At 42.7% G+C, this 24140-nt stretch overlaps 1 protein-coding gene across 1 annotated transcript; it reads left to right on the top strand.

The window, feature by feature from the left end:
- The first annotated feature begins 6210 nt into the window (after nt 1-6210).
- ikbkb (inhibitor of nuclear factor kappa B kinase subunit beta) lies at nt 6211-24103 on the top strand. The gene is made up of 22 exons (XM_076098898.1): nt 6211-6355; nt 7487-7607; nt 9802-9896; nt 12924-13044; nt 13725-13794; nt 15653-15741; nt 17172-17261; nt 17359-17483; nt 18145-18252; nt 18343-18472; nt 18722-18916; nt 19010-19124; nt 19595-19718; nt 19811-19962; nt 20141-20202; nt 20403-20503; nt 20599-20648; nt 20751-20850; nt 21250-21397; nt 22034-22131; nt 22597-22690; nt 22805-24103. The coding sequence occupies exons 2-22, from the start codon at nt 7506-7508 to the stop codon at nt 22862-22864; spliced, it is 2229 nt and encodes a 742-aa protein (XP_075955013.1). The 5' UTR covers nt 6211-6355; nt 7487-7505; the 3' UTR covers nt 22865-24103.
- The last annotated feature ends 37 nt before the right edge of the window (nt 24104-24140 follow it).

Raw genomic sequence — 24140 nt, forward strand, 5'->3', positions numbered from 1 at the left:
GTGGAACTGTGCAAGTAACGGTTGCTACCAGCAACACAATGTTCAGCTGAAAAATGACTGTCGTTGGCGGAATAAAAACATGAATGTCGTGGAAAATAAAACACTCGTGAGGCTAATTGAGGACAACATTTGAACCGTTTCCACGGGCTAGGTTTACATGACTAAACGAAGCTAAATAAGACAACAAAGGTCTTTCATTATGAGTTCCATTTGACTTCTCTGTTGTGCACTACCGTCCTCACTGGGAAAAGATCAGGAAGCACCATGTTTTTTTTCCCGCAGTATAAACAGGAATGTTTTCTTACAAACATTTACAATTTGATAACGTGTGTTTTACACACCCACAGTTAACGTCAGAGGCACACGAGTAAATGCATACAGATAAAACTCGAGGGTTGAGTCAGAGCGAGCTATCTGCTTTCACCTGCGTACGTCCAAGAATAACAGGTGATGAAATAAAAACACATCAGCGCTGTTCTCTGGAAATTCTGAAGTGCATCCCCTAGTACAACATCCGTTGGATCGTCAATGATGACACTGCAAAGTTAGAGCATGTTAAATACTGAAATGAATATTTGATGTCAAGCACATCAACGTCTCGTTGGATGATGTGAAAATCACAATCCACATAGAAATGTACACAAGTAGATCTGGTACACCTGACTAAGAAAATAATAACATCTGATTTACAAAATAGTGTTAGCAAACCATTTGAGACAACGTATTTGGACCTTGTGTGTAATGTAAATTGATACGAGTACTACAAAACAAGATACACTGTGAAAAGATGTTAAAAAGCACAGTTGAAAAAAAGCTTTTTACACGTCTCCCTCTTGTAATTCAAGAGGGAGACGTGAAGTAAAAGTTGTCAGGTCACGACAGCAGATAGGCGGGTGACTGTGGTATCCTGGATGGTTTGGGAAGTTGCTCCAACCTTTAGCGAAAAGTTGTAAAACTGAGCCTACAAGTGTTTTATTTCCATTCCCAAAATAGGGGCAGCCAATATGCTCCATAACAACGTCAACATGTAAGCTTTAACAACACTTTATTAACTACTAACTAACATTCCACAGGAATGATACTTGGTCAAAGGTCAAAAGGTGACCTCTCGCCCGTCCTATTGTCGTGAACGCGACGTCTCAGGAACACCTCGAGCGAATTGTCTTCAAATTTAGCACAAACTCTCACCTGGACTCAAGGATGAACTGATACGATTTTGGTGGTCAAAAGTCACAGTGACCTCACCAAACACATTTCTTGGCCATAACTCAAGAATTAATTTGCAAATGATGACAATTTCCCGTCTGAGAGGATAGAATGATTAGGGGTGACGACATTTGGGACAGACATGGATGTGGACTGCAACATGACTGGTTGGTGGTCATTCTAGTTTATATATAATTTGCTCATTTTCACATTTTGTAAACAAAGAGAGTTAAACTATAATGCATGGGATCCGCTAAAGCACAGTGGACAACAGTTAAAAGCCCCCCGAGCTAAAGTTTGGGCACCACGACACAGACAACATAGGGACACAATTCTGCATTAGCTAACACATTAGCCTCATGGCTAGTGTGGGCCTATAGCTTTGGTTAGCAGCTCACACACATCAACAGTCACAAATTGTACAGATGATGCAGGGAATTTGGGGAGTATCTATATACGTATCTACACGTGGAACTGTGCAAGTAACGGTTGCTACCAGCAACACAATGTTCAGCTGAAAAATGACTGTCGTTGGCGGAATAAAAACATGAATGTCGTGGAAAATAAAACACTCGTGAGGCTAATTGAGGACAACATTTGAACCGTTTCCACGGGCTAGGTTTACATGACTAAACGAAGCTAAATAAGACAACAAAGGTCTTTCATTATGAGTTCCATTTGACTTCTCTGTTGTGCACTACCGTCCTCACTGGGAAAAGATCAGGAAGCACCATGTTTTTTTTCCCGCAGTATAAACAGGAATGTTTTCTTACAAACATTTACAATTTGATAACGTGTGTTTTACACACCCACAGTTAACGTCAGAGGCACACGAGTAAATGCATACAGATAAAACTCGAGGGTTGAGTCAGAGCGAGCTATCTGCTTTCACCTGCGTACGTCCAAGAATAACAGGTGATGAAATAAAAAAACATCAGCGCTGTTCTCTGGAAATTCTGAAGTGCATCCCCTAGTACAACATCCGTTGGATCGTCAATGATGACACTGCAAAGTTAGAGCATGTTAAATACTGAAATGAATATTTGATGTCAAGCACATCAACGTCTCGTTGGATGATGTGAAAATCACAATCCACATAGAAATGTACACAAGTAGATCTGGTACACCTGACTAAGAAAATAATAACATCTGATTTACAAAATAGTGTTAGCAAACCATTTGAGACAACGTATTTGGACCTTGTGTGTAATGTAAATTGATACGAGTACTACAAAACAAGATACACTGTGAAAAGATGTTAAAAAGCACAGTTGAAAAAAAGCTTTTTACACGTCTCCCTCTTGTAATTCAAGAGGGAGACGTGAAGTAAAAGTTGTCAGGTCACGACAGCAGATAGGCGGGTGACTGTGGTATCCTGGATGGTTTGGGAAGTTGCTCCAACCTTTAGCGAAAAGTTGTAAAACTGAGCCTACAAGTGTTTTATTTCCATTCCCAAAATAGGGGCAGCCAATATGCTCCATAACAACGTCAACATGTAAGCTTTAACAACACTTTATTAACTACTAACTAACATTCCACAGGAATGATATTTGGTCAAAGGTCAAAAGGTGACCTCTCGCCCGTCCTATTGTCGTGAACGCGACGTCTCAGGAACACCTCGAGCGAATTGTCTTCAAATTTAGCACAAACTCTCACCTGGACTCAAGGATGAACTGATACGATTTTGGTGGTCAAAAGTCACAGTGACCTCACCAAACACATTTCTTGGCCATAACTCAAGAATTAATTTGCAAATGATGACAATTTCCCGTCTGAGAGGATAGAATGATTAGGGGTGACGACATTTGGGACAGACATGGATGTGGACTGCAACATGACTGGTTGGTGGTCATTCTAGTTTATATATAATTTGCTCATTTTCACATTTTGTAAACAAAGAGAGTTAAACTATAATGCATGGGATCCGCTAAAGCACAGTGGACAACAGTTAAAAGCCCCCCGAGCTAAAGTTTGGGCACCACGACACAGACAACATAGGGACACAATTTAAAGATCCTTCTACATTTTTACAAGAAGCAATGAATATATATTTATCAACAGTGATCCATTTTATCAGGAGGGAGCTTGGAGTCGAGCCACTACTCCTTCGCGTCGAAAGGAGTCAGCTGAGGTGGTTCGGGCATCTAATTAGGATCCCTCCTGGACGCCTCCCACTGGAGATTTTCCAGGCACGTCCAACTGGGAAGAGACCCCGGGGAAGACCCAGAACACGCTGGAGGGATTACATCTCCCAGCTGGCCTGGGAACACCTCGGGATCCCCCAGAATGAGCTGGAACATGTTGCCGGTGAGAGGGAAGTCTGGGTCAGCCTGCTTGGCCTGTTGCCACCGCGACCCGACCCCGGATAAGCGGAGGAAAATGGATGGATGGATGGATGGATCCATTTTATAGGACAAATATTAAAATGTCCCTGCTTCTTTTTGTCATGTAGCTAATAAACAATTTTGCAAGGCATATAAGGCGATTTCGCCAACTTCTTTGACAAGAAGGTAAACGATATCAGATCCTCCTTCTCTCAGCCCCCCTGTCCACCCTCTCCCTCTCTACCATCTCCAGCTCTTCCCCCACAGCTCTCCCTCCCCTCTCCATGCCCCATCTTACCCTATCTTGCTCCCCTCTCCCCTAACGAGGTCCTCAACCTTGTTACATCTAACCGCCCCACCACGTGCTCCCTTGACCCGATCCCCTCCCCTCTTCTTCAGTCTATTGCGACTGAACTCCTTCCTTTTCTCACCCACCTCATGAACACATCTCTTGTTTCAGGATACTTTCCCACGGCTTTCAAGACTGCTAGAGTCACCCCCCTTCTGAAGAAACCATCACTTGACCCCTCTGATGTCAAGAACTTCAGACCGGTGTCTCTTCTACCCTTTCTTTCCAAAACACTTGAACGTGCTGTCTTTACTCAACTATCCTCCTATCTCCACCAAAACAACCTCTTGGACCCTCACCAGTCCGGGTTCAAAGTGGGTCACTCGACTGAGACAGCCCTCCTTGCGGTGACGGAGTCGCTTCATGCAGCGAGATCTAACTCTCTCTCCTCTGTCCTGATTCTCCTGGACCTGTCTGCGGCGTTTGACACTGTTAACCACCAGATCCTCCTATCCACCCTCGAGGGGATGGGCGTTTCAGGCTCTGCACTCTCCCTGTTTGCATCCTACCTGACAGGTCGATCCTACCAGGTGTCATGGAGGGGCTCTGTGTCGGAACCACGCATACTGACTACGGGGGTTCCGCAAGGCTCAGTCCTGGGCCCCCTTCTCTTCTCGCTCTACACAACATCTCTGGGTTCTGTTATTCGCTCGCATGACTTCTCCTACCATTGTTATGCCGATGACACCCAGCTGGTCTTGTCATTTCCCCCCGGGGACACTCAAGTGGAGGCACGCATCGCTGCGTGCTTGGCTGACATCTCGAAGTGGATGACGACACACCACCTCAAGCTCAACCTGGACAAAACCGAGCTACTGTTCCTCCCGGGGAAGGGTTGCCCGCACCGAGACCTGTCCATCACCATTGATGATACCGTGGTGACGCCAACTCAGACTGCGAGAAACCTGGGTGTGACCCTGGATGACCAACTGTCGTTCTCAGTAAACATTGCATCGGTTACACGCTCCTGCAGATTCCTGCTCTACAACATCAGGAGGATTCGCCCCTTCCTCACTGATGAGACGGCGCAGGTGCTAATCCAGGCTCTTGTCATCTCCCGCCTGGACTACTGCAACTCACTACTTGCCGGAGCCCCGGCGCTGGCCATCAGACCTCTGGAGCTTGTCCAGAAAGCTGCAGCTCGCCTGGTGTTCAATCGCCCCAAGTTCTCCCACACAACTTGCCTTCTCCGTTCTCTACACTGGCTACCTGTAAGAGCCCGCATCCAGTTTAAGACTCTGGTGCTAGCCTACAGGGCAGTGAAAGGAACAGCTCCTTCCTATCTCCAGGCCATGGTCAAGCCCTACACCCCGGCCCGACCACTTCGCTCTGCTACCTCGGGGCGACTGGTTGCCCCGTCGCTCAGAGGTCCCTGCGGCCGATCGACCCGGTCGCGGCTGTTTTCTGTCCTGGCCCCACAGTGGTGGAATGAACTCCCCACTGACGTCAGGACGGCAGAGTCGCTGCCCATCTTTCGGCGCAGGCTGAAAACTCACCTCTTCAAGAAGGCCTACCCTTCCGCTTAGCACTTACCTAGCATCTACTGTATTCATACTAGCTTATTGCACTTATTGTTTTTATATTAGCTTGTGGCACTTATTGCATTCCTTTGTTTCTGCACTGTACGTTGGCTCTGGTTTATGCTCTTAGATGCTTGTTTGAGGTAAGGACATGCACTTATTACTTCTGGTGACTAGTTGTTCTCTCGAAAACCGATGTTGAATACACTTATTGTAAGTCGCTTTGGATAAAAGCGTCTGCTAAATGACTGTAATGTAATGTAATGTAATATTACTTGACATGTCATATGTTTATTGATGCTGTTGTCCTTAACTAAAGTTTATTATTGGCACATTGATTTAGAACTGCCGAGAACAAAACTTGCACCATACATACTCTGCAGTTACGAGTAATTAATAGACACTTCCCCACCAATCAGAATCGACAATTTTATAGCATGGTATTTTTATTTTATAATAATTAATTAAAAATGAAACATTTAAATAAACATTTTTAGTAGTATGTCTTCAACTTAAAGAATTGTTTATTCAATATTTTTTCATCTGGAACAGTTCAAGTTGAGTTGTGTAAATTGAACTGCAGACTAGAAGTTAAATAAATTCCCCTTACAAAGCCTAAAATATATTTTACACGTCCTGGTTTTCACATAAAATCGTCTTGAAACAGATTCATCATTCATGGTCAAAATCACGTGTGAATATCTGGTTGAAAAAAACCAGCCATGAAGCTAGCAGCTCGAGACTGATGCTCGAGACTCGAGCAGCGGATTCTGCCTCCTCGTGGGCGGGTCCCGCCAGGTTTACAGGAAATATGAGTATCAGGAAGTAGAAAGTTCTTGAGATTTGTTGTGTTGCCAAAATAACCACTAAACGTTCAAAGTTGAACTCGGTTAAAGACCGGACACGCACCGTGTTTAAAGAAACACCAAGTGCTACAGCTGCCTACGAAGTTTAAGGTAGGTTTTAGTTAAAATAATAATTCAGTTGAAGCGCGTTTTCTGCATGAAAATAAAAAGCCGAAAACATGTACGTTGCTTTGCATTGAGATAACTTCAGACAACAGGAAACACAAACAGAAGGGAAGTGTTTTTATCTTGTTTCTGTGCTTAACTGTGTTATGAGCAGAGAGGTTGAGTCAAAAAAGCAGCAAGATAACACCGCCTGTGTGATACCTCCTGTTTCTACAGTATATAACTAGATATGTAACGTTAGGTAGACAAGGAACGCTTCATACAACTACACCGCTCCTCCATAGACACTCCATGTAATTTACTAATGCTCATTTTACTAATCAATTTACTTGTTGATTATTTGTTTCACAATATTTTAATGAGTTTAGTTTAGTTGTATTTTTATTATATTTTATTTATTTACATTTTTTGGAGTATTTGCTAAACGTGGTAAAACATGTGCTTATTTGGCAAATAAAAACAAACTATGTGAGAAAATGACACTGTTTCCCAGAGGTCCCCACGTTTGTCCTCTGATAGTCCACAACCCAAAGATATTTGGGTCAATTTACAACGATATAAAACTGAGGGAAAAGTACACATTTTCAGAAGTTTGAAGCAAAGAATGTTTAGTATTTTTTAGCTTGATACTTGCTTATTTATTATAATTGTTTTGGTGTTTAATTTTGACACAAGAGTACATGTGCTTTGAGAGTACTGCTAACATGCTGAAATTAACTTTGTAAATACATGCTAAACTTTCACAGTAGTACATTAACATACCAATTTCCATTTACGTTTTTAGCACGGTAATGATGTTAGCAATGCTCAAAGACCAGCCAAGCCTGTACCAAGCACAAAGTACAGCCTAGACACATGAAATATGGGCAAAGGGTTGACAACGTAGAGCTCAGCCTGAGTCCTAATATATCCGCTGTGTTAGCTCTTTACATAACAACAAGCCATTTCTCTATAAGCGCACCCTCGGGCCAAATTTAACATTTTTATGTTGTAATGATCTCAGAGTTGCAAAGTTGTATTCTCCATTTTCTACTCATCCAATGTTTTTGTCTGGCAGTGCCTCGAGTATATCTGCAGACTTCACTTTATTCTTGTTGTTTGTTGTGTTGGCTGTAGGGCCAGCGGAGGAGAGGCCATGAATCGAGTACCCCTGCAGCAGCAGAGCTGTGGGTCCTGGGAGCTGAAGGAGCGACTGGGCACCGGAGGCTTTGGGAACGTCACGCGATGGCAAAACAAGGTACATGGCACACTATTCTAACGCCCATTATCATCCGTACAATTATATGTGTGGCTGTGATAGGGCAAGATAGTAGACTGAATGGGGAAAACAATTAGGATGTTTAGATAACAGATCATTATAGTGACAAAAAAAAAGATTGAGCATTTTAAGCAGACAGACGGACAAGAACTAAAGTTGTTCTGCTAACGTTCCCCAGCAGACATCAACACCCTCGCCATCAGTGCAATGTCATCAAAATGAAAGCTGTAAAGAGAAATGATTGTAGCGCTGATCAAATCTAAAGGTCGATCAGGCTTTTGTCAAGTAAACTAATATATAAAACTAATACAATACTGACAACAAGTACATATCACAAATACAATACTTTATTTTCCTATTTCTAAATTAACCACTTAGCATATATTTGTTTACATTGTGCCAAATTGGCACCATTAAAAGTATGCCAAACGCTGAATCTAAACATATGTGTATCATGTCTGTGCGTTCATATTTTACTAAAGATTTTTTAATGCAGATCACGGCTCATATTTCTCCCTCCTCATCCTGCGTTTAACGGGGAATTGGAATTGATACAACAACAAAAAATCAGTCGTACATAATCCGAATGACATGACAACACTTCACTACTGAAAACTAACTGTCTTTGCGAATAGTATGACATCAGTCCAGGAAGCGGTCTTCTTTGTGCCCCAAGCTATATCACTCACTGCTAGTCACAGGATGAGAGCATTGTAGAGTTGCATCGGGACACTCTGGGGAATAGGAACACGCCCGCTTAGTGGACCTTCCTCTTCCTCTCTCTAAAACTGTTCTCTCGTTGTATTACTCACACAAAACTTTCAAGGCAAACTCAGAGCTGGCTTTGAGCCGGGCCGCGTCATCATGGGAGTGTGGATATACAAAAGATGGAGAGTCAGAAATTGTTGGGAAGCGCTCATGAGTATAATACCGTGGAAAAGTTTTCTTTTTCAGTTTCAAATGTAATTATTTTTTTAACATAGACAAGCAGCGCCTGTTAACCATTTGGTGGCCGCATTCCCGACCGTTGTGTGTTTGTTTACATTGAGTATATCTGTATAATTTAGCCTGAGTCCCACCTGTATTGTGTGTGAAATTCATTGTCTTGAAGATTACAATGAAGTTAGATTGTCATATGATATAATTCTACCACTGTTTATAGTAATCAAGGAAGGCATGTTCAGGAGTAAACGATGTATTGTTTAACGAATCACAGCGAAGCACTGCTGGTCGTCGCTGCCACGGCAGGTAAGGGTGTGTGACTGAACTTCCTCAACAGGAAATGTCCCGCCTTCCTGTGTTAATGACAACGCTGTGGGCTATTATTAGCTCATAGATCAAGTTATGGGAAGCAGGGTGGGGGCCTTGTCCCGGATGATGCCATGAGAAATGGGCAGTGAGATTGCTCATCATTTTTGGAAAAGGTATCAGCATGCATTTGTATCCGTGTCATGGTTTGTGCTGCATTCACTCTCCCTTTTTCTATTATTACGAATATAAATACTAATTATTACTAGTTACTACAAGTAACTTTCACTTTGTGTAGATTTTGGCGGTCCCCGTGGACGAAAGTGGTAATGTTTCCGAGCACCAGAGTCCCTTTAGAAAACCTCTCATTTTACTGCAGCCGGGTCTGACAGTCTGCCCCTCTCAGTCCTGGTTCTGGTTCTCCCGTGCCTCCCTTCCCTCCATCGGCCTGGGTCGCCAGCAGCGTGGTGTCGGTGTTGCTCTCCCAACTGGAATCTGAGCTGAATGAGTTTCTGGTGAACCTGCATGATTCCATCTGATTTTGCCAGAATCTGACGCGGTGGCACCGATGACGAGCTTTGAGAACAACTATAAAGAAATCATCTTCTCGCTGATGGTCTAGTTTACTTATGTGACACATATAGATGCATCAGTATTAAATTAAGACGGTTTCATAACCAGTTCAAAGTTCCTCACAGACTTTACATTATGACCACCTGAATATTTTTAGTGGTCGCTACTGAATACCAACATTAATTTCCCTTTCGTACATAATGCGTATAGGTAATATCTCAAACGTGTGTGTGTGTGTGTGTGTGTGTGTGTGTGTGTGTGTGTGTGTGTGTGTGTGTGTGTGTGTGTGTGTGTGTGTGTGTGTGTGTGTGTGTGTGTGTGTGTGTGTGTGTGTGTGTGTGTGTGATTTCAGGACACAGAGGAACAGATCGCCATAAAGCAGTGCCGTCAGGAGCTGAGCGAGAGAAACAAAGAGAGATGGATTCTGGAGATCCAGATCATGAAGAGGTCAGTTTCACGCTCGCATGCATGCATCCACCTACTAAAGGGCCCAAGAGCAAAATAAAAAAATGGAGTTCCCTTCGAGTCCCACCGCCATGCAGGCACATAGCAGCTTCATTATATCCTTCCCAGATGCCAACCTGTATTCTTTTCTTGCCATTTATTGGCAACATGGAGGAGAGAGGGGGGGGTGACTTGCAGCAAAGTTTCCTGTTGTGTGTTTGTGTCTTCACCAGTAGGACACAAGCACACGTTTCAACAAGTGTTCCTGTGCTATAAACAGAAATTTATGTGGAACTGTGTACCATATAAGCGTGACATTTACTGCAATAATAAAGCCATAAACTTGATTTTTAACGCAGCCCTGTGCCCTCGGGATCAAGTAAAAAAGCAGAGATGTTCGATAACACGCAGGAAATGAAGAAGCGCAATTTTTTAATTTTTTTTACCATGGGCACCTTGACAAAGCTTGTCTCCTGATCCAGGGGTGTCTTTTTTTTCCCGCGGTGATGGATCTTGGTGTCTTACCTCGGCTGGAGAAGTTGGTGATTTTCTCCCCTGATTCTTTTTCCCGTCCGAACTCTTTCACGCGTTTCCTTAAAGCTCTTTCTTTGGCCCGGCAGACGTGTTGTGACTCACCGTGGTACATTCCATGACAAGTGGTGCGCTTACGAGTTTGACATTTGACTTTAATGCACCCGTCTGTTTCTCAAATTTTCTCAAAATACAAAATTTGCATCCCGAAATAGCAAAAAAGACATTAAATCATTAGAACGGCATTGACGTTTCGGGTTATTTTGGTCTGTAGGTGGTTATTTTGGACGGGTTAATGTGCCGCCTTCTCATTCTGCTTTGCTTTGGAGTGAGTATTTCATTTCCACACGCCTGTGTTGTCTATTAGTAGTTCCAGTCGGGTCACTGGAGTTGAATGGCATCTCCTGCGGGTTTCGATTTTTCTTTTTTTTTGTCAGATGTGTGTGTGTATGTGTGTGTGTTTTGTCATTTGCTGGTGCAAACATGAGTATAAAACCATTTCTTTCCTCGTCCCAGTTTAACAAGTGTGTTGTTTTCAGACAGACTTGGTCACGACCACAGCCCTCCCGTGCACCCACGCTCAACTCGGGGGTGAAAAACCACAGGGCAGGGGACACGTACATGGCAACCTACTATTATATTATTACAGCTACTTAACTCAGATGTACGCATGCTTATGCAAAAACACATCACTTTCGCAATGTTTTTGTTTGTTATGATCTGTTTATAGAAATTATATTGCATCACTTTTTTCATCTGCTGAATGGTTTAGTAAAATATATTTATCCAACAATCTTGTTCATGTTTTGCTATTCCCTCCCAACTCTTTTTATTTTTTATCTAAGCTGAAAAGAGGCAGAACAAAGATGAGGGGAATATTTCCCGCGTCATTCACGTTGGCTTTTGCAGGGGAATATATCACGTTAATGGATGATAATAAGTTAACCACAGCTTATTATTCTAGTGATGACTATCATATACCTCCTGCTGTTGTGGCCGTTCTGACACACTGTTGCATGTTGTTCAATGGTGCAGTTCCAGTCATCTTCCTGGTGCATCTGGTATCAGTTTGAGTTACTCATCTATTATATTTCTCCTTTTGTTTTCTCAAAGAGGGCTCGACCAGAAACACATCGTTTCAATCAGAGTTATGAAACAGGAAAGAGTGAGAAACAGAGAACGTAACAGAGCAGGTCTGAGAGCAGAGGGAGTAAGGTGATAGGAAGGTTTGCACGTTAATTGTGAGAGCATGCCATTTTAGATACATTAGGTGGACACAGTGTTGATCTACATTTCTACATGCCTAATGCAGGTATATAATAACAAAATACTGTGTTGCGTTACCTCAAAAAAAGTCTGGATAAGTTGCACCCAGCTCGGGGGTGGGGCCGCAAGATAAATCTGGGAAGTCGATGAACAGAATTAACAAAATGCTGCTCATTTTTTCAGACTTTTTTCTAGTTTTTTTGTTATTTTTTAATAGAGTGCTGCAGAAATGAGTCCTAAAACCTGGAAATTAGTTATTTTTTCACTTCCAGTTCACACGTCCCAAAGTCAATGGGGTTTTTGAATGTGTTTTTGGTTAGATGCCTGAAATAAAGTCTGTGGTTACGCAAGATAAATAATTTGTAACGTTTAGTTCTACAACGTAAAATACGTCAGAGTTTTGAAGCTTTTACGTGTCTTAAAATGGCTGAATGACCCTAAAAATGACGCTATCTAGCCGACAAGTCCGCCTTCACAGCCTTGTTGTGTACACTCATGTGACCGTGGTATAGTTCGTATATAGCGCAACGCTTTTTACTGCTGCTGATTGCATTCGCACTTCACAAATCATAAAAGCGGTGTCCTTTGCGAAGATTATCTTGCTAAAAAAACCTGTAAGTATCACAAACGTTTGTTTGCCACGGAGCTCCAAAATCCAGTGAAAAAAACCCATTGGCTTTTTGTTGAGGAAACCAGTGTGATGCTGACTTCCAGGGTTGGCCGACAGAAATAAACCATCCCTGCAGCAGCACTCTATTATGCTGTCAGGTTGTCCGTCCGTCCATCCGTCTGGTCCGCTCTCGTGAACGGGATATCTTGGGAACGTCTGGAGGGAATTTCTTTAAATTTGGCATAACAATTTATTTAATTTTTCTACGGACATGGATGTAAACTGCAACATGTTTGGGTGACGAAGGCATATGCGACCAGTCATTTTAGTTTTCTTGTGAATTACTGGGTACTTTTATGTCTTCAGGCCTTTAAAACCTACTCAAAAAAGACAAGGAAAGAAATCACCAGTGAGGAGGTGAACTTCTCACAACTTTTTGACAATTTCAACCAGGGTGGCAAGCAGACATCGCTTCATTTGAATGGGTCACAATCCCAAAACACTGGTCTAGATTTAGATTTCTACATTTTTCTTTAATTATCTTTTGTCATCACTGGAACAAATCTGATAGAATACATCGTTCCGCCCCACTGACTGATATCTGCTCATTTTGACTCGCACAGGTTGGATCACGTTAACGTGGTTGCAGCCAGAGAGGTTCCTGAGGGAATGCACGAAATGATAACCATCAATGACCTGCCGCTGCTGGCCATGGAGTACTGTCAGGGAGGAGATCTGAGGAGGGTAAAAGTCTGTTTTATGTTTTATGTTTATGTTTAGGACACTGGAGTAAAACCCATAGACCTTAAGGTCAAATTGCTGAATCATAATAACTCATCAAGGAGCGGCAATCATGAGGTCCTTGTGAAATAAAGAATACACAAATGTCACTTTTGCTTATATTTCACTATTTTTCGGCCTTATTGCTCACCCATGAATGTGACTTGTTTGCACTTCTTCTGTGGGTGAAATCTGGAGCCTTTTCTTTAATCCGAAAACGACTTGAGTGTGTAGATTCAAGGCGATAGACAAGTTTGGCACCAGGCAGCCATGGTAGAGGAGGAAAATGCCAACCGTCATAAAAACCGCAGTGTCATTAAAATTTCAAGGCATCCCAGATGGCCCAAAAACTTCTTTTAGTTTAAAATCGCTGCCATGGATGCTCTTAAAAATCTGAAGAATGGTGCAAAAATGCCCTGTGAGAAAAACCTCTACTCGCGTATTAGAGAAAGTGGACAGTGGTTTGTTTTCAGCTTAAAATCTGTGCCTGTTCAGGACCTCCACTGTATGTCTGATTTCTTCCAAACACAATGTTCTTAATGGAGCATCTGTTTTATTGAAGAGCATACATTTCTAAAGCATCAATAAAGAAGACGGGTTGATGCTATTCATTGTGTTGAGTGTCTGTGTTTGTGCTCCTGCAGTATCTGAACCTCTTGGAGAACTGCTGTGGAATGAGGGAGGGCTCCGTTTTGATCCTGTTACGGGACATTTGTGAGTAAACCCCGTCTCCACTGTGATACCACTTTAAAGCGTGTGTGTGTGTGTGTGTGTGTGTGTGTGTGTGTGTGTGTGTGTGTGTGTGTGTGTGTGTGTGTGTGTGTGTGTGTGTGTGTGTGTGTGTGTGTGTGTGTGTGTGTGTGTGTGTGTGTGTGTGTGTGTGTGTGTGTGTGTGTGTGTGTGTGTGCGCGCGTGCGTGTTTGGGAGAGTGATAGATTGATTGAGCTTGCAGTGTGATTAGTTTCCTGTAGTGGGGAGGAAATGGTAAATGATCATGGTGACCAGTATCGTGATGTCACCGATGACCCACCAAACTCTTAGTCACCATGGCGACAGTGCACACTCAAAGAGGAGGTTTACGTCAATGATCGGACTCATTCACGCTCTGACCGCTGACGTAATGTACCAATGCTTTCATCAACAACACATTGTATATTACACGTAGTATAAATAAGGTTGAGAGAGGACACGTATGCCGTATGGTATGGATCACATGTAGCTGGAGTGGAGAGTAGAGAGTCTCTCTCACACACACACACACACACACACACACACGGAACATAGAAACTCCTTTTCCTGTTACCCACTGGTGGACATTTCCTAATAATGAGTGATCCTCTTTAAACTGCTTTATGAGTGAGGGTAAAGACTGAGGCATGCACATCCACACCCAAACACACACGAACATATACACACACACACACACACACTCACACAGTCAGGTGCCCAAAGGTCATGAGTTCCGCCTCGTTGAACCTACTTTGCCAGCACACACACTAGTCACCCTTTGACGCATAAATCAAGCGACATTATAGTTTCAGCTGTAAATTGAGACAAGAAATATTTTAATCTATCTACAGATTAATGGCTACAGAATGAGTCTCATCCTCCTACGTTCTTATTAAATAATTACTTTACACCAGGCTGAAAAGCAGTGTTTTATTGCCCTCTGGTTGAAATTGTCAAATCTGTTTTACGTCTGACCATTACTCAACCCAACAGTGATGTCACAGTATCCTGGAGTACACCTGTACATCACTGCAGTTAGAAACACGATTTATTAACTTTTTTTAAAGAGCAACTTTACGCCGGCTTAAAATCTTGTTTTTGCTGGCCTCTAGTGGTCTAACTTCTTGCTTCTGGCTACAGTGATGTAGAAGTGAACTTCGGGCTGTTTCAGTACACTGTGACATCACTGTTTAATGAAGCAGAGCACACTTTCTGATGACATCCATGTGAAACTGAAACTGAAACTTTCAACCAGCAAGGGCAGTGAATCACTGCTTTTCAGCCTGGGCTTTGAGTCTGTTTACAGGTCTTGGGGAAAACTATTGCATATATAAAGAAAAATTATGTAAAGCTTTTAAAGCTGAGAAAGGTCTGATGATTTACCTCAAGTAATGTCACTTGATAGTTAGGCTGAAGAAGAAGAAAATAAACAGAATTGGGGGAGAAATGAGAAAGAAGAGGTCTTACCAGACTAAGTAATCTCTGCTTGAGGCTAGCGCCTTGAGGCTACGTTAGCCACCACTAGCATAACACAACTGAATCTCCCACAATCTGGCAGAGGGCAAGTCATGAGTCCGGCGATGTTAAAGGAGTGCGGTGCTAAATTACGCTAATGTCAGCTGATACATTGGCCTGGCCAATTTATCGGTAGAGCTCTAGTTTACATGCAGCGTTAACCTCTTTCATATGAGAGTAAACCAGGAATCTTCAGCAAATAATTTACAACTCATGGGACTCTAACTCTGCATTTTTACTTTTTTCTTCTTCTGCATTTTTACTTTTTTCTTCTTCTTCTTCTTCTTCTTCTTCTTCTTCTTCTTCTTCTTCTTCTCTCTCCCTTCAGCGTCGGCTCTGACCTACCTCCATAAGAAGAGGATCATCCACAGAGATTTGAAACCAGAAAACATTGTGCTGCAGCAGGGAGAGAAGAGAGTGAGTTAAATACCCTGTGAACCATCTTGTTATGACAAATACACCCAAACCACAACAAAGAGGACATATACAGTAAAGGCTTTTTTTTCTCCCCTTTTTGTGGGTTATGTTGGATTAAGTGCAGGAGACTGGTCTCTCTCAAGTTCACATGTTTACCATCACCAGTCGAGCACAGCTCTGCTGCACTGATTATTTAATGTGGAAAACACAATCCTTCAGCTGATCCTTGCAGTTACAAGGAACGTTTGGGAATGACTTGCTCTTACCTTCTGCTCTGGGCCTCCCTTTATTTTGTTCATTGTATCCTCCAGCCTGCAGTAGGACACAGGGAAATGAAGAATGCTATATAAATGAGGCCAGACATATTAAAGAGCTTATATATTCATGTTTATGCTCACTGCTGTTTATAGAAATTTAACCAAACAGACTTATCTGCACAAAGTTTATAGTTTTGCATGACCTGGCACACCAGAGAAACAGTAAATCCAATGTACAGACTTAGTTTTTGGTTTGTGTGGGAGGGTTAAGACTAAACGGTTGTATACAAATGGACAGAAAAGCATTGAATTGACTCATGGATTCTTGGATACTTAAGGATTTAAAGGAATAGTTTGACATTTTGGCACTTACTCGCTTTTATGCTGGAGACTTTGATGAGATGATGCCACTGTCATATCTGTCAATTGAGTACAGTAGAGGGTCAGCAGCCGGTTAACTTAGCATGAAAGACTAGAAACAGGGATAACAGCTAGCCTGGCTCTGTCGAACAGCAGCAAAATCTGCCTGGCTGGCACCTTTAAAGCTCACTTATTAACATGTTGTATCTTGTTTGTTTGTCTGAAACAATTTTTTCTTTCCAAATTCTGATGCCTGAACTTGCAAAAGTTAAACAGGTCTTAATTATCTCTCTAATATCTATTTCACATTGCTGTGAAAGCATCTCCTTCAGACGAATGTATTTATTCAAGTTTCCCAGCAAAAACTAAACTTAACTAGATTGCATTGAACACATCATGATAACGTTATAATTTACCTTCGCCCAAAACTCATTTTTACTCAGTTTGAACGCATCATAACGTAACTCAATGGAACCTCCTTTAACAGCTGTTAGCTCTGTTATTTAGCCAAGCAGGACTGAGTTGCTCTCCGGCTGCTAACAGCTAACGTTAACTAGCTCTCCGTCTGCCGAGTTCAGCACCGATTTGTTGTTCACAATGTAGCAATGAGTAGTACTTGTTTACGCATGTGCAGCAACGCTACCGACCGGATCAGTTGGCGAGCGAGAGTTTTTTCGATTCTATACTATATGCCATATAGTCCCATTATACTGGAGGGGTGGGATGAGCTATCTCTTTAAGTTGTCCATTTGTAATTATAGGATAACATATTGACTTTTTTTTATTGACTTCTCTTCTCTCTCTTAATCTTAGCTGATCCACAAGATTATAGATCTCGGCTATGCCAAAGAGCTGGACCAGAGCAGCCTTTGCACCTCATTTGTGGGAACACTTCAGTACTTGGTAAGTGATGAAAACCCGAGTGGACACATTTTCCACACCATCCTCTCAGCATGTTCTGGACAGTAACAGCAGAATGCGTTTTCCCTCTATCTTCCAGGCTCCAGAGCTCATTGAGAGACAGAAGTACACGGTCACTGTGGACTACTGGAGCTTCGGGACTCTGGTGTTTGAGTGTATCACAGGATTTCGCCCTTTCTTACCAACCTGGCAACCCGTTCCTTGGTAGTACTACCATTCGGAAATTCCCTTTATTTCATTTTTTTAAAGAGCAACTTTACACCAGCTGAAAATCTTGTTTTTGCTGGCTTCTAGTGGTCGAACGTCTTACTGCTGGCTGTAGTGAAGTAGAAGTGAACTTCGGGCTGTTTCAGTACACTGTGACTGGTGATTTGTTTAAATGTCACAAAAGTTATCATGAAGGAAGTGAAGTTATGTTTTCCAAAACTAGTTTCAAACATTTCTCCCTTCTCAAATCAAATGTTTCTCTTCTTTTTCTTTTTCTTTTTCTTTTGCAAAACAAGCTTAACAATGAGGTTTTTGAAAGAACACACAATTGTTACGTAACTGGATTGTAACTCACAGGGAATATAATAATGTACATGGGTTGCCAAAGCAAAGAATCGCAGGATATGTGGGTTGTGCCCACGTCAATGCCCCTTGTGCCTCACTAATACGATGAATAATAGATATGAAACTCCAGGGGGTCTGATTACATAGAACAAAAACACCCTCCCTTACTTGCAATTTCAGTTCCTGGCACGTACGTTCACAGGTCGGAATTCACCGTGATTAAATTGAGGATAAAGCGGGGGGGGGGTTTAAGGGTATACAAGATATTTTTTAGGGCTTTTCTCTCATATAATCCATCTGTATCCTTTTTTAGGCACAACAAACTGAAGATGAAGCAGAAGGATGATATCGTCGTCTATGAGGACCTCTCGGGGGAAGTCCGCTTCTCTAAACATCTGCCTCAGCCCAACGACCTCAACTGGTGATTTCTATCTGTGACAAACACACATGTACAAAAAAAAATCTAAATCAGGACTTTAGTCAGTCTAACGTGTTGACTGGTGTTTGACAGTTTGCTATTAGAGAGGCTGGAGAGGTGGCTGCGGCTGATGTTGAAGTGGTCTCCTCAGGAGAGAGGCAAAGACCCCGACGCTACGCCCATGGACTGCTTCTCCCAGCTGGAGGTCATTCTGCAGCTCAAGGTCAATTGAGTAAATAAGTCAGTTATCATTTCCCTTTGTCTCATCTCATTGCCCATGTGGACATCTTTTAGTACTTTCAGCTGAACAATACTCAAATATAACTTGTCAATAGAGCTTACAGCTGTGTTTCTGAGGTCACGCTGTAAATTCAGGTTGTTGTTTTCGTTTCAACTTTGGATTGTGCACCTTTTAGATTTGAGACCAACACATTTACTTGTTCTTTCTGCACTCTGCCCCCCCCCCCCCCAGCTGGTTCATGTCCTGAACATGATCTCCGCTAAAATCCTGACGTACTCCGTCTCGGACGAAGAGACCGTGTCAGACCTGCAGCTGAGGATAGAGAAAGACTCCAACATCCCTGCGGCCAATCAGGAGCTGCTGCTGGAGGCGGGGTTAGCCCTGGAGCCTCACGGACTGGCCACGCAGTGCGCCGTTGATTACACAGTAACGTCTTAACAACACCTTCACACAATAGTCAATGGCACGGTGTAATAATGGTAAATAATAGTAAAGTACTATCATTGTCTGTGTCTGTAGGAGATAGATGGGCGACGGACAGACTTTCCGCTGGTCTTCCTGTTCGATCGTTCCTGTTGCAGCTATGAACCTCAGTTTGCTCCGCGCACCCTTCCAGAAAACATCCGCTTCATCCGTGAGTACACAACAACAAGTATTTAAAAAACGTCTGCACATGTGATTCTGTGTCTCTTTTGTTGATTTCAGTTGAATCTGCCTCAGTGGTCTAAACACCGTGAACACTTTTGCGAAAACTTTTCAAATGAATTGAGCACTCGAGCAATGATTTCCTTATGGGGCCCAACTAGGATGTATGCTTCATTCAGGGTTTATTGTTGAATTAAGAAAACATAATCTGTAGCAAATAAAGACGTATGAAATGAAAACAATAATCTCAGCACTCACTTTACCATATTTAAACCACACACTGTTAGTACACAGAGAAACAAACATCCTAACCCTCCGGATCCATGGTTAAGGTCACTTCCAGGTATAATTAGAATGGAATATTTTTATGTTGACATGAACAATAAACCTTCCTGCGGGAAAGCTACAAACTGTAATAAATAGAATAACAATAAGCATGCAACCTTGTCTTTGTCACAGAATCCAGCCATAAACATGTTCTGGCCTACAGCCCTCTGAGGAGGACCTGTGGCCAGGCGTGGCACACCATCCGCTCCCTGAAGGAGGACTGGCAAAGACTGCAGCAGGGGCAGAAAGCCGCCATGTAGGAAAACACACACTCTCAAAACTCCCACGCACGGCATACGTCAACTGTTTGACAAAAACAAAACGCGTGTCTTTGCCGCTGTCTTTCAGCATGAGCCTCCTGAGGTACAACTCCTCACTGTCCAAACAGAAGAATGAGATGGTGTCCATGCACCAGAGACTCATGGCCAAGCTGGACTTCTTCACCACCAGCCTTCACATCGACATGGACAAATACCAGGAGCAGACAGCCACCGGGATCGGTACTATGTTACAAAAAAACAAACACGTTGGTAGATAGAGGGCAAGTTTACACTACAGCGGGCAAAATGGCATTAAAGCGGCCCTTTAATCGTAATTATTTATAGCTTCATTTGGTGGAAAGTGTCTAGAACACTTTAGTTTGCCACTGGCTAATGATAGTCTTTTTACATGTTCTAGCGTCAGAGAAACTCATGGGCGTGTGGAGGGAGATGGAGCAGACTGCTGTCAGCTGTGGTCAGGTACAGTTGTGTGTGTGTGTGTGTGTGTGTGTGTGTGTGTGTGTGTGTGTGTGTGTGTGTGTGTGTGTGTGTGTGTGTGTGTGTGTGTGTGTGTGTGTGTGTGTGTGTGTGTGTGTGTGTGTGTGTGTGTGTGTGTGTAAGGGGAAGGGGAAGGAGTATCCACTTGTGCTTTAAAATGACCCTTGTGTGTGGGTGTCTAGGCCAAGGTGAGCGAGCTGGAGGATGAGATGATGCAGCTGCAGCCGGACATAGTGGATGTGCAGCGGCAGCCGTGGAGGAGTGGAGAGACTCTGGACACGCTGTAAGTCTCTACCAAACTCAACTTTGAAAAAACAAACAAAAAAAACAAGTGATGATCTTGAACCCTCCTCTCTTCTTCCCCTTTTCGTTCCTCAGCGAAGGAAAAGCCATGGAGCTGTTCCGCAAACTCAGAGAGAAACCCAGAGGTTTGGATGCCACGCGTCCGTTCACCGCTGGCATAACACTCAGCGCTACGGTGGTTCCATGTAGAAAATAAACCTGCCTCTTCTTTTCCTTCCCCTGCTCAGACCAGAGGCTCCCAGGGGACAGTCATGAGGTGGTGCGCCTGGTGCTTCAGGCCGTGCAGTTCTACGAGAGGAAGCTCCGAGACTTCTACACACACCTCAGGTACTCCAAAGACAATCGCCACATTTTTATTCAAGTCTTGGAAAACAGTTCCCAGATCACATAGAGCAGGGATTGTTTCGCCAGAAATTCTTCTGCAATGTGACTATAATGTGATGGCGTAAGTGTAAGGTGTCACATTTGCAACTCTTAATTAAGGGCATGCCAGTATTTGTAAAGAAGTGTAAAATATCACAACCTTTTATCAATGAAAGATTTCCTTTTAATTGAAGCCATCCGGTCTGCGGTTCCTGATGTGTAAAGTAATTTATAGACGGTCTAGGCCCTGGATGCTATACAGAGCCCGGCTAGAATAACCCGCGGGATGGGACACTTCCTGTTCACATCTTCTTTTCTCCTTGTGCCTCTGTATTCGCACCGCCGCTGTGGTTCGTGACGCAGTAAGACCGCAGTGTGCCGTCAGCGCGTGATGGAGCTGCTGCCGAAGGTGGAGGGCGTGGTCGAGAGCATGGCTGAGAGCGAGCAGGTCCTGATGAGTCTGCAGGAGAAACGACAGAGGGAGCTTTGGAACCTGCTCAAAGTGGCCTGTGTGAGGATGCACTGCTCACACACACACACACACACACACTCTCTCTCCCACTCTTACTCTCCCTTTAGGGATGCCTAAATTGCATATTAATAAATAATATATATATATATATATATATATATATATTGCATATCATTTTTTGGGGGATGTATTTTTGGACTCGATACAAATAATATTCATAAAACAGCAGCAGGTGTGTAAAAGATTTTTATTTCTTATATCAAAATCTAGTCCACTTTTCTTCCTGTAAAGAAAAGATTATTATTGTAAGATTATGACGTGTGCTTCCGGAAGCTAGTACCAACCAATTTATAAAATTAAAATAACATCCATCCATCGATCAATCTGCAACGTTTAGCGACAAGGGAGGTGTGTGTGACGGTAGCTCCATATGGCGCAACATCCTAGGCCCGCCCACTTTTTAACGGTCCAATCAAATGCAACGGATTTTATTTTAATCCGTCTTGTAACTGTGCACCCATTAAATGTTCCGTTTCACTGTGGGGTACGTTCAGTACAGCTGCAGAAGGCTCTCCAACTTCCGTGTGTTTCACTGGGGCTTTAATTCTCGAGCACCGCTTTTTTCAGTGTGTTTTCTGCTACGACACTCATCAAGGATGCGCTTGTCTTGTGCAGAGTAAAGTTCGCAGCCCGGTGAGTGGGAGCCCGGATGGATTACCAACCCCCTCTTCAGTGCCGCCTCTGCTGACCCCCAGACACAGCTTGCAGCAGTTGTGAGTGCACTTTCACACACACACACACAGACAGACATATGTACATACACACACAGAGATACATACACACATACCACACACTGGGGTTTAAAGGATGTTTTCCCTTCAGAGTCTGAAACTCATCTTTAGAAAATATTGTTCAGGACTACAGAAAGTAGTCTCTCATCCACACAAATATCAGCAAAGCTGCACACAGAGACACAACTCTGAATGTTTTTAATTCACTACATCTCTGTGTTTTTCACACACCTGCCGGCTACTCAAGTCAAAATTGTGGACGTTTTCTTTGTATGCCGACGATCTTCCTACAAACACACTACTTTACTTCAGCTTCCACACACCGCTCTTCATCATCCCCGGAACCTTTTGGGGAATACAAAGGCACAATTACATTTCCTGTGCATACGCAGATGAACTATCATCAACGTTGTGAGTCTGCATGAATCACTTTGGGTGTGTCCGCAGTGACGAGTCTCTTGTGGAGGAGAGCAGGACGTTTGAGGGGCGACTCCAGAGTCTGCTGCACGACACCATCCAGGATTCGCAGAGCAGTATGGAGGTACTAACACTTGTTGTGACGCCAAGCCGCTGTGTTGTGTAGTTTATGATCATTTAAAAAATGTTTTTATGTGTAATGACTACTTAAAAGCGCCACGTTTTGCTTTTGTCCCAGGTGTTGAGGGAGTGGACGTGGCTGCATGGCGGTCAGAACTTCTCCAGCGACCTCTCCTGAGTTTGGGGTTCATTCTTTGCGTACATGTGGTACTCTACTGCCCCTGTGTGGATGGGATGCCAAACTACCGGAGCAAGTGGTAGTAGCTGTTTTGGAAAAAATGTGAATGGAGTAATAGCTGCTGGCATATATTTGCTTAATGGGATTAAGGAGTGGGTGAGCCTACTCAGGACTCCCGTCTGAACTTGTAAAAGAGGAAAATGAACAAGCTGTTAGCGTAGTCAAGCAGATTTATCTTTGATTAGCATCAGGGGGATTTATTAAAACTGGACCTTATATTTTTACCCATTTGTCATTTTAACAAAACATGAAATATGTTTTGGGGATAAAGTTGCACTTCATAATGCACAGATCAGCCACTTCATTGGCATCACGGATGGAACCAGATGACTCAAACCATTTAGAAAAATCCCAACCACATCTCACCGACATACATTCCTGCAGTGTTACTGTACGCTCCTCAAAACAGCTGGAGCACACAGAGCTACTTTAATCCTCAAATCTAGAAGTGAGAGAAATCATGAATGTACATTTACTTCTTTTTTTTTTTACCAAAATTGACGGACAATATATAAAATATTTCTCTTACATTTTGAAACTATGTGGTGAACTAGTATCAGAAAAATACATATTATATTTGAAGATGTGTGTTATGTGCCTACATGTAAATATGTATCCAGTTTCTCACTGGACCTATATTTTAATTGCAAATGTTATTTTAGTAAGACAATCGTTGAACGGAATGGGTAATGTTTGTAACTGTAAAATGACGATCATCTACTAATAATTATATAGCGGGTGGACACAATAACAGCAACACCTTTACAATATTGTGCAGTCCTAGTATCCCTGCAATAATTTGAAGTGCTCATGTTGAACTCATTTAAATTTAAAAAAGATGAGTTATGGTCTAAAGTTAGGGTTTAAAACATTTCTTTGTTTTGCTGAAACGATGCAAATGCAAAAATAGAGTTAAATTTATGGATTGTGGCAAAACTGTAAAACTGCTATAAAACTAACTAAATTAACATTTTAATTGGCTTTACCCCCATTACATTTAAATTGGTGTATTATAGATATAATTCCAACCACTGGTAGTCTTTGTGTGTAGATCCTACAAAGTGATGAGAGATGTTACATAATGTCAAGTATCTGTGATATCTTGTCTATTTGTGAACACACTGTATGCTGAAGTGTGAAAAGTGATTTGTTTTATCTTGAATACAGTATTTGACTTTATTGCAAGTGATGTTTTCTTTGCTTCATTTAAATTTCC

This window comes from Anarhichas minor, unplaced genomic scaffold (assembly GCF_050575085.1).
Source record: "Anarhichas minor isolate MPS153535 unplaced genomic scaffold, ASM5057508v1 ptg000025l, whole genome shotgun sequence".
NCBI classification, from domain to species: domain Eukaryota; kingdom Metazoa; phylum Chordata; class Actinopteri; order Perciformes; family Anarhichadidae; genus Anarhichas; species Anarhichas minor.

Excerpts from the sequence above, each read along its gene's own strand:
- ikbkb (XM_076098898.1), top strand. The coding sequence starts at position 7,506 with ATGAATCGAGTACCCCTGCAGCAGCAGAGCTGTGGGTCCTGGGAGCTG. Across the intron at positions 13,045-13,724 it reads AGGGAGGAGATCTGAGGAGG|TATCTGAACCTCTTGGAGAA; the intron begins GTAAAAGTCTGT and ends GTGCTCCTGCAG. Across the intron at positions 22,132-22,596 it reads AGACACAGCTTGCAGCAGTT|TGACGAGTCTCTTGTGGAGG; the intron begins GTGAGTGCACTT and ends GTGTGTCCGCAG.